The sequence below is a fragment of the Scatophagus argus genome, chromosome 14, assembly GCF_020382885.2.
Source record: "Scatophagus argus isolate fScaArg1 chromosome 14, fScaArg1.pri, whole genome shotgun sequence".
Taxonomy (NCBI): Eukaryota; Metazoa; Chordata; class Actinopteri; family Scatophagidae; genus Scatophagus; species Scatophagus argus.
Window position 1 is genome coordinate 18,441,103 of NC_058506.1, and position 11,366 is coordinate 18,452,468.

The 11,366-nt window shown below is 41.0% G+C and overlaps 1 protein-coding gene across 1 annotated transcript; it reads right to left on the reverse strand.

The window, feature by feature from the left end:
• Positions 1-7,221: 7,221 nt before the first annotated feature.
• LOC124071102 (microfibrillar-associated protein 3-like) lies at positions 7,222-11,168 on the reverse strand. The gene is made up of 4 exons (XM_046411539.1): positions 10,959-11,168; positions 10,048-10,349; positions 9,052-9,834; positions 7,222-8,763 (listed from the first exon to the last, which is right to left on the reverse strand). Exons 2-3 carry the CDS (start codon positions 10,289-10,291, stop codon positions 9,059-9,061), a joined length of 1,020 nt encoding a protein of 339 aa, XP_046267495.1. The 5' UTR covers positions 10,292-10,349; positions 10,959-11,168; the 3' UTR covers positions 7,222-8,763; positions 9,052-9,058.
• Between the last annotated feature and the right edge of the window lie 198 nt (positions 11,169-11,366).

The following is an 11,366-nucleotide window of genomic DNA, read 5'->3' on the forward strand; positions in this document are numbered from 1 at the left end:
CCCAAGCTTCATATCCCTCTCATCTGCAGCCATCTTCCCTGCATGAGTCCTCCCAAACAGTCCTGCCATGTTGGAAAGGGCAGCCAGCTCTTTCTCAAAGTTTTAGAATTTTCTTTCCGTCAAACTTTAATAGACTTTTGAAGTTAGACTTTCACATTTCACAGGAAATGAGCCAGTTTCCCATTTGTGCCTTTTAGTCCACAACAACATCAACATCAAATCATCTGCGCAGGTAGAGAAACCGTCAGTTTTTTTGGAGGTCAGATGGATTCTAAAAATGTAGACACTGTACATTTCTGCAAACCACTGATACAGTAAATTTTACATTTCAAACAGTGTTTTGTGTGTGTGATGTCTTACACACACAAAGCACTGTTTCAGGATCTGTTCATCTGAAACACGTGATCACCTGTATAGAGGTCATGAGTCCACTGTTCGCTTGCTGTTGGCTTGTTTAGGATCATCGTCCAGCTGTGTTGCTCCTCATTTGAGGGACTGTGTTTAAAAATGGCCACAATGTTATTTAAATCCAACACGCTGTGACTAAGAGACAAAAGAACAAAAAGCTTCAAACTTCAATGCACCACAGCTTCCCAAAGCCTCCATGAATCCTGGAAAGACAGTCTAAATGCAAACAACGATGTCTGTGATGCCAACACAAACATTCACACCCAGTGCCGTCATGAATTTGAAGACTGAGGACAGACTTTTTAATTGACTTACCATTTGCCATGACCCACATACGACAGAATGTTATTGCCATGCGGAGCGTTTGGACCCCATGTTGGATGTTGGCTGGCAATCCCTAAAATGATTCTCCGCGGCTTGGGGATGCTTCTGACAGCTTGTCTGAGATTGATTTATGTAAATATAACCAGAGCTAAAAATCCTCCATTTGAATAGTGGCTTGAATATTAATTTCCAATCATTACAATCACGTCATCCAGTAACTTCCATTCTTTTTTCCCAGAGCAGCACATCCCACCTGTCGGGGAAAAAGATGGAGCAAGAAGCTGGTCAATAAATATTTCATGAGTTTCGTTACTGCATATTTATAGTGTGCCTGCCACTCAGTAAATCTGTGCGAGTCTGTGTCGTGAAACAATCTTTAACCCAACAGCCACAAAGTCGAACTGTGCTGCTCAAATGAGGACCAGTCATCTCATTTAACTGTCCTGCCAAGCAAAGCCTGCAGAGATGACAAAAAGGGCAGATCTTGTTAGGTGATCCACTGCGGTGAGAAGTTTGTCCTTGAGGGTATCAGGACAGAATAAGAGCAACAGAAAAAAAAAATGCAGCAAATGAGGGAAATGAGCGTTGTAAATTAGGTGTTTGGGTTTTTATCTGTGTTGCTGCTTTATGCTGTGCATGTCTAATTGCTCAGCAGGAGAGCGAGGGAGAAATTTTATGGTAATATAAAAGTGTAAATTGAATGTTAGCAGAAAGGGTTTTTTGTAAGCTCCAAATAGCTGAGCAGGAAAAAAAAGACCTCTTCTGCATACTACACACATTAATAATCACAAAATTTGTCTGAACCAAAGAAATTATATTAAATAGAAACAAAGAAAAAAGGTGCACATTATAAATTGTGGTGTTAAGTCAAATGCAGTGATGTGGAACATGATTGTGTAGTACTCTCACTATCTAAATCTTTGTACATCCCTCATTATAAAGTATTTAGCAGTATTACTTTGTTTGCTATTATTACCTTTTCCCACCTTCACTTCGTCCTGTTTTGCTCGGAAACAAGTCCAAATGACCCACACAGACAACCAGAACTGAACCCAGTACAATAACAGCTATGTTTACTCTTACTTTGCACAGTTGTCTTACTGGAAATCTGTTCTTAAAATTGGCCTGTCCTAGCCTGTAGAAAATATTCTTTGATAAACTTGCTAACTTAATCTTTCTGTGATCCAGAGTCTAACAACCGCAGCCTCACCAAGCGGTCACAAAATTGTGGTTATCAACTCGGTCAAGTCAACCCAGGATTCCCAGATGAAGCCATTAGCGCGTTCACATAGGAGGTGGTGTTTCAAGCATATGACCGGTCAGACAAGTTAACCCCATAAACCAGGCTGAATCACAGTGAGCCGGTCGCACAGCAGGCATTTTGGCATGTCATGGCAGGAAACACACAGGTGTGTTAATAACTGCTGCATTCCATTTAGAGGAGATCCTGCTGTTGTGTGTGCTGGTTCACTGTCACCGTTAATTTAATGGAACTGAGCCAAGTTTACTGTTATTCGATCTTTCCCGCTGTGTTGTCAAACTGTCTGATGTGTGACCAGACCGTTGCACATGACAAATGGAGAAGGGACAACTTGACAAAGAAAAAGGAGAGAAAAATTGCTGTATGAATGCATCCATTAATAAGATTATCACTGCTCCATCATCAGGGCACGAGTAGATCTGACTATAATTATATTTGGTTGTTCCAAAGAAATGTAAAGATGTAACTCAAGAGTACCTTCATCCTAGAAATACAACATCTAAAAGGGCTTTCGTCATATGCTTCAATCACTCTCTGTTGCGGGATGATACTGGCCCTCAAAAGTCCAATGAAACGCTGTTTCTAAAGGTTCTGTTTCTGCTGTTTCAGGAGGTTCCTTTGAAATGAAACGAAGAGAAGATGACAATAAAAGTGCTCAGCAGACCTTGCTTGGATGAATGATAAATGAGAAAATAGCTGTATTGCATGTACAGTAACTCAGCTGGAACCTTTTAAATTGCAAAGTAGAGCAGAGGACAAGCGTCACAGATAATAATTTTTGTCACACATTATTGCTTTCAGTGATTGGAAGAATGATAATGAAAAAGAAGTGACCTCTGTGTCAATTTTGACACAGTCTAGGAGCTTTAATTTAATGCACTTAACTATGGCCTAAGTGACACTCACATAAAGGAACAAATTATAACCTGCAATGGGCAGTTTCCTCCTTTGAGACTCAAATTGCTCTCAGTGCAAAGAACAAAATCTGGAGTCCTGCAATTTCTTCTCTGAAGTGGAAGAAGTAGTCGCTCATGAAAGTTTTGATGACTTTAAACAAACACCTTCAGATTTTATCATGTTTATATCAATGTTTTTCAGAGAAGGAAGTGAACTGAACTGCGTGTGGCCTCAGAACGTACTCCTTTGGTCCGAAATGATAAGTTTCAACTTGAATGTTCCGTTAGCACCCATCATGAGAAGAAAATCTGCTCTTCTATCCAGTCAAAACCGGGATCCAAATGTAAACGGGGATAAAACATTCACTACATCTACAGTGTGAGTGTTCCCAACCTGCAGGGTTTGCACGAATGAAGAATTTGATTATAATTAGAGCTCATTATTTTTGTTTAGTATTTTATAAACAATACTTAATTAAGATTCTTGGGGGAGACACATTCTAGTTATAAAATCTATAGAAGACTGGAAAGGTTTTAAGTCCCTCTGTGGCTAATTTGTATTTTCTCAACATTTTAAACCTGTTCTCTTCTCTTTCTATTCTACATCCTGTTTACCGTAAAATAAATAAATAAATAAATAATGCTAAAATGGTGAAGTCTGAACTGTTCTTCTCCTTGTTTAAATTAATCAATTAATTTTCTGTTCTTAACTGTTGCCTTCTTAGTAATGCTTTAATCTTAGTCAGATTAAATTAGATCAATTTGGGATTTTGGGATTTCTGGATTATGCTGGAGCCATTTTGCAATTTTATTTTATGTTTTGTTTTGGGGTTTCTTAATGTTTTAAAACAAGTTCCCAGCTTTCCCAGGGGTTTAGCAGAAGCCTGCAAAGCTGCTTTGCTGTAATGCTCCAGAAATGTTTTGTGGACAAAGAAACTTGTGACCCTTTACACTGAACTTAAGTCGTAGAATTAGATGGAAATTTTATTTTACATTTTGTAATTAAAGTGCTTAAATTTAATTATGTATTAATTTAATTTAAGTTTTAGGCATTTTTGAACTGTAATAAATACAGTAATAAATGAATAATTACTTGAGTTAAAAACTTTTATGTCAAGACATTATTCTTCCAGGACCCATAAAATCAAGCCTTCCAGGACTCTCCTTCACACCTGTCCTTGACCACATGACATTTTACATCAACTCTCAGACCTAACCAGGAGCTTCATGGATACACAATCAGCCTGACTGACTTCCTCCTCATCTCAACCTGCTGTAAGGAGCCATCAGAAGATGTGACCCCAATACCTTCACTCTCCACTCCCCAGCGAGAGTGGGCTGCTGCTGTGATGCTTCTGCGGCCATTATTTCCCATTAGTGCCTGACAACGGGGTCGTTTGTCTCAGCAAGACCCTGCAGAGAATCAGGTCAGCCGCAGAAGTCTCGTTCCTTTAGTAGCACGTTGGTGTTTGACCTCACTAGCACCGTCCCCAAGTGCACATTTTTGTTGAAGGTCATCTGAAAATAAGTACATAACAAGCGTGAAAGCCAATTTTTCTGTAAATAGGTGGCTTTCACTGAATGCAAACACTGCAGAGTACAGCTGAAGGTATCTGTATTATGTATTTATATCGTAGGCCTGCCTTTCAAAAATGCATTATCAAGCGACTTTCAGTAGAGAGGAAAGAGAGGGAGATGTTTCCTTTCTATGCGGCATATCCCTAATCTGCTGTGCAAATGTCAGGGGAGTACAATCTTTCCATCTCTTCAAAAATCTGTTGTGAAGACACTGATGTGCCCAAGACAAAAGATTTTGTTGTAATTTAAAATAAGATTATGAGTCAGCACACCAAATAAAACAAGAGGCTGATGGTGCGTTGGCTGTGTGTGGGACAAACTAAAATTTGATCCATTGATGGCACCAGATAAAAGGTCATTGGATCACCAGTGTTATTAAGACTCGGTACCATGAATGTTCATGTACCAAACTGTGTGGTAGTCCATCTGGTGTGTTGATGCACTAAATAGACAAAAGTACTGGGACACCTGACCATCACACCAAAATGGACTTTATACATAGACAGCTTGCAGCTATAACAGCTTCCACTCTTCTGAGAAGGCTTTCCATGAGATTTTGGAGTGTTTCTGGGGGGAATGTTTGCCCATTCATGCAGTAGAGCATTTGTGAGGTCAGAAACTGATGTTGGACCAAAAGGCCTGGCTCACAATCTCTGTAACAGTTCATTCCAAAAGTGTTGGATGGGGGTGAGGTCAAGGCTCTGTGTGGGCCAGTCAAGTTCTTCCACACCAAACTCATCCAACCATGTCTTTATGGAGCTTTGCTTTGTGCACTGGGGCACAGTCATGCTGGAATAGAAAAGGGCCTTCCCTAAACTGTTGGCACAAGGTTGGAAGCATAGCATTGTCCGAAATGTCTTGGTATGCTGAGGCATTAAGATTTCTCTACACTGGAAGTCAGGGGCTGAGCTGAAGCCCTGAAAAACATCCCCATACCACACTTTTGTCCATATAGAGTAGATTTCACTGGAAAAGTTTTGACATGCTGGTGGTGTCAACAGGTTCAGCCCTCTGAGAACCATGGATGTTTTCACGTCGAATAAATACCAAATATTTGCGTCTGGACCAAAGTGTTGAACTGACCAATAGACCAACAAATAATCAGTCATCCCATCATATCATGTTTGGGTTATAGTGGTTCAGGACAAATCTCTTCAGTGTATAATCCATCTCAAAGCTAAGAGAACAATGCCGTGTCTGGGATCATGCTACCAAACACACACACACAGACACACACACACACACACTCAGAAGAGCAGAGCTAATCATGGCTGCAGCATCTGCACTGAGTCCTCTCATCTAATGAACAGATATGACGAGCACTTCTCTCATCGTGTCATCTAATTCATCATCTACTGTCCTTGGCTTTTCTCCCCTGTCTAGTTCCTTCAGGCTGATTGGAAATAAAATGCAATTAGAGACAGTATTTTATCTGAGCCAATTTTATGAGCAATTTAAATTCAAGTGGTCCAAATTTACTGCATACAAACAGACTTCATTAATTTACGTGGAGTAGCCATGAAGGGGCTACAACTTACATTTCATTGTGTTGTAAAATACAATCGGCAAACAGTTGACCATGATTCCTTAATAAACACACACACATCATGTAAACACACACAGGTTGGTTTAAAGCTAATCAAGCCCTCATGTGTCACACTTCAACATGTGGCGTCCATCCTTTTTAACGTGATCAGTCTGTTTGGTTCGCCTGCACACATTGAGGGCCTGCTGAAAACATCCTATCTGTGAAATCTTCCTTCCCCCTCTTCCCTGAAACGTCTGCTTCGGCTGGACATGATGAATGATCGCTCAGACCAATCAATTCTATTTAGATAAGCTTGCCTCCAGAGAGGACAGGAAAGGGAAGAAGGATGGATTTTTTTTATTTTTTAGTTATTCCACACAGACGCCCAAGGTTATTTTTATTTGGGCTGCTCTCCAGCCTGATATTTGTCGGGTAGGGCAGGGTGTAACAGTTTGGTAGCTCCGGGAGATTAACCTCAGGGAAAGTACTGTGCAGTGCGAAGCAGCAGTTGTACAAGATGAGCTTAATGAAGCCTGAGTGCATCAGTTCCTCACACAGGTAGATAAATTACAGCCAAAGGTAATTTATTCCTGTTCAGATGTGTTCACATTTAACTTACAGTCACTGACAGGTGCTGACTGGAAAGCTTACTTGTTTTTGTTTAGAATGAGTAGAAGGGATATTTTTTTATTATCAGAGACCGAAATGAAAGAGTTTGTGGTTGCAGATGAAGTAGAAAAAGGTAAAAGGATTCAGTTTAAATGTCATCACCACAGCTGGTGGTGGACAACCTGTTCAAACCCACAGTATCGCATTGTAAAGTCTGCATTTCCACATGTATTAAATATGTCATTTTGTGCTGGGCACATTGCCATAAAAGCTGGGATCGGCTCCCCGCGACACTGATGGATAAGCGGTAAAGAAAATGGATGAGTGGATGGATGTTTTTAAAACTTAATGTTTTTCATTCAGTTTTCTTTATTGTTTCTTTCTCTCTGAAATGAGTAAAGGCAGTTCCATCAGTACTTCATCCAAACAAAACTCTCAGCTCCCTGATCTTCTAACAACGATATCAAGTGTTCATCCACAGCTGGTCATGTTCAGGAGTGTGTCAGGTGGAGAATCCACAACTGATGTTTAACACAACAGCGCCACTCGGTGGCTCACCGCAGCATCATCTGAATGGACACAAATCACCAACTGACCAATTGCTAGTTTTTGATTTTATTTATTTTATTATTATGTTCCAAATGTCAGACAAACAAAATAAACATCTGCTTTCATCCCCTGAAAATAAACTCTTCAATTTTAAATATCTAAGCACCATTAAACACCAATCCCTATCACACAATAGAATTACAATTAAAAAAACCCTACAAAAACATTTGTTCACCTACAGACAAAGTTCCACAACGGATTCACAGTTTACACGGTAAAGAAGCTGTTTGTCCGGGTTTTTCAGTGTTTTTGCTTCTCCTCATTAGCAGAGAGTTCTTAAGTTTTCATGTGGTTTTGGTCTTTTGTCTTTTACCTCAAAAGCTTGAACCAAATTTCAAAAAGATCCTGTAGAAATTTTAAACAACTTCATGTTTCATTTAAACTGAAACACATTTGTATTTTTTCAAACCCCTTTGCAGGGAAGCAGCTGTTGGGATGGACACACTTTGAGCTGAGACTTTACCCAGGACATGAAGACATGCACATACCTCTACACAGAACACACAAACTTGTTCAATTATTAAGTGTAACTTTATAAATATAACTCCCAAATCTCATGATACCACTGAGAAAGATTCAAAATTTGAAAAAGAAGCATATTTGTCAACACATTTTCCCTCATAGCCGACATTTTTTTGAGCTCTGATGTAAAAATAATCACATTTATATTTCAGTTTCTCTGCTGCCTCTGAAAGATTAAAGAAGACTGTGTTTTACTGTACAATTATTCCTCAAACATTTTGCATTGCTCGTGTTTATTTTTTACTTCTTTCATTGAAGCAGTCACCGACGCTGTAATCAGCTACTCGCCTCACTAACAAATAAAAAGACATGGAGATGGCAGTCAAGTCTGTGAAGTGACAGGTTTCTGAAACATAATTTCCCCCTTCTTGCTCGAGTGTCAAGTGATTGACAGGCAGCAGTGACATGAAAACAATCAACGCAGTGAAGAAAAGGATATTTCATTACAACTTTTTTGTTCTGCAGGAGCTGACTGACTGTCAAAGTGAACGAAACTTATCCAGCAGCATGAAGGAAGAAAATGAGCTCTTATATCTGCTGCTACACGAGCTGTGTGCAGACAAATCCCAAAAAATGGAAAGCTGAGAATAAACCACCACACAAACGTGAAAACTAAAATAAAACAAAGTAAAGGACAAGAGGAAATATGATTCTGAGCACAGATGATGTTGGCTGGCTCTGCTCTGACTTACTAGCACCATTAGTTGATCAGTATCGGATTGAGGCAGAAAAGGATTGTATGAATAAGAAAACTGGTTTAATGTGGTACCAGTGAGACTGTAACAAAAGACTTAAATGTATTCACTGCACTGCAGGAAGGAGGAAGAGGAGGTACAGGAAGGTGAAAGAATGCAGTGTCGTTATGTCCAGGATGTCCATTACACAGTACTCTGAATTTCAGGACTGTTTTTCACCTTGAAATCAAATTATTTTTTGTTTCTTTTCTTTGTCAAACAGATTTGGTATCTGCGTTCAATAAGAATCGATGAGCACAACCACAATAGCTAAACTCTAAACGATGACCCAGACAATTTTCTATCTTTCTTAGCAGTTAGACCACTGACATATATAAGGATGGATGATGGGTCTCCACTTCCTCCCACTGTATAGAAATTAAGCCAAAATATCCTGGGTATGAGTGCCGCCATCTTGTTCTGGTGACGTCATTTGGAGCTACGGTGAGAGGTTTCGAGTTCTCACCCATACACCTGCCTGATCCAATCAGGAGCAGTGCTCAGCTGTCAATCATGATGTTTCACCACCTTTCCATAGCATCAAATAACTCATTAAATCTGAATGTGATTCTTCTGGATGGGACTCAGGCTATATGCTGCTCTCATAGGACACACTTGTTCGTGTGCCTGGTGCAAGCCCACGGTCACACATCTCGGCCTCCTTATCCTCCCTAGCGAGCGTTTCAGAAATCACGTAGACTGACACTTTGACACCTTCATCGTTGCTTTGTCTTTCACTTGACAGCAGTGCCTGACTCACCTCCTCCTCCTCCCCCTCCTCCTTTCCGTGTCTGTAAGATGAGGGTGGGCCAATAGCTTGTCTGGTCCCAGATATCGACGTCCTGACCTGCTCTTCAGGCTGAGACCCCGGGTTTGCCGTTTCTGCGAGCCCCTCCCCAAACGTGCGGCAGTTCAGGATGAGAGGCGGCAGAGGAACACTCCTTGCCAGCTCTTCCATGTGACGGGCGAACTCCATGGTCTTGAACTGCGTGACTTTGGCGAGCTCCAGCGTCTTGGCTGACGTGACAATGGGGATCCGCTTGGCGACCTCGAACGCTCTCTGCAGCTTCTCCGCACCCTCTGTGCGGAAGAACTCATTAATGGCTCTCTCCGTCTTCTTGAGGTGGCTGCTGACCATGCAGATCCGCGCCACGTTGAGGATCATAGTGATGGAGAAGGCCACCAGGCAGACGATGACGAAGTAGACGCCCAGGCCGCTGTCGGTGTGGGCTACACGCAGAGTGATGGTGTAGTTTTTGGTCTCGTCGGCGCTGCTGGATGCAACACAGGTGTAGCGTCCACGGTCCTCAAAGGAGACCACAGTGATGTTTAGGACACCATCTTGTTGAATCTGCCACTTCCCGCCTGGAGTCAAAAGATAACAAGACAGAGACAGATGAAGGCAGATAAAGGCCTTCTGGTGAGCTGCTGTCTTGACAATGCGATAATGAAAACAGCATGTGACTACTTTACTTTGATGGTTGTTGCAATATTGCTGCTTTTTACATACAAAACAATTGAAAAAACGCAAAAGGTGTTCATAAACAACTACTCAGCACGCCGTTCTCTTGGCCTCACCGAGCAGAGGTCCTTTGGAGTTGTACCACTTGATGTCGTGGTGGCTCCCGGTCACGTTACACTCGATAAGAGTGCTGGATCCCTCCTTGACCACGATGAGTCTGCTGGAGGAGACGCCGGCCAGCCGAGCAGAGGACGTCGCCTCCGCCTCTGATGCGTTCTGAGCCCCACGTGCTGTCCACCCACTGAGCAGCAGGACCGTGACGAGCAGGTGTGACAAGTGGTGTGTCTGAGCTGATATCATGACTGTGTGTGCAGTATCACAGAGTCACAGCTTCAACTCACACTTAAATGAGACAAACCTGCAAAACAGGAAGCATCAGCGGGTTACTGTAGAGTCCTACTTTGTTTGAGCTTTTTAATGAATGCTCTGTCCATATTTGATAAATCTTTATCTACTGCAGTGTTTTGACATATACACATGAACCCTCAGGACACAGTACTTAACATGAATTACTAATTACATGCATTTTATCTCTTGCTTTGCTTTTCTCCCCATTACAGATGTTTGACTACAATAAAATATAACGTGATTGATGGTAGTCACACAACTTTTATTTCCCGTGCTTTCATTGTTTTAATGATTCTCTTACAGTATTGTTTGTCTTTATCTGAAATGATGTTAATAGGACTGGTTTCTTTCAATGCCTTAAGTGTTGCTGTCCCTTTAAAATAAGCTGTAGATGAAGTAACGTCGTTATTGAGTTATTATATTAAGTCACAGTGGACTTAAAGAGCACTAAGTTCATTTACAAACAGCACAGTAATATTAGGCTATGTACTGAAAGTGTAGGACAAAACACTATTATAAGTGACCAAAAGCATTATATTGGTGCACCGAACACATAGAGGAAGACAGAAACTCAAATAAACACCAAATAGCCCTGACAGGCTGAGTCAGTGCTTCTCACCTGCTGCTTGGACAGCGACCAAAACATCTAATCCACGGCCGACATAAATATCTGATGGTTTTACAACTGGTCAAAGAGATTCCCCTTCCCTTTCGGCTGTTTTAGTACGGTTAAAGAGTTTTAATCCTAAATTTTTAAGATAAGCAATCGCGATCCACTTGATCCCTTTACTTCCTGCTCCAGGTACGGTGGGCGTGGCTTGTTTTTAATCTACCCGAGAATTTGGTGACTACATCTGGTGGCAAGAAAGTGTGAGCAACAGCGTAATTAGTGTTGAACTGAAAGAAGTTTATGTAATCGCCTACTTAAACTTGAATTTACTTGAATTTTTATCCTATATTTTAATTTATGTAACTTTTAGATGGACAAGATTTTGTTTTGCTGTGAGAGTAAAATTAATTAATCATT

Coding starts and splice junctions, on each gene's coding strand:
- LOC124071102 (XM_046411539.1), bottom strand. CDS start 10,291: ATGATATCAGCTCAGACACACCACTTGTCACACCTGCTCGTCACGGTC. Junction 9,835..10,047: donor CTCCAAAGGACCTCTGCTCG/GTGAGGCCAAGA, acceptor TTTTGACTCCAG/GCGGGAAGTGGCAGATTCAA.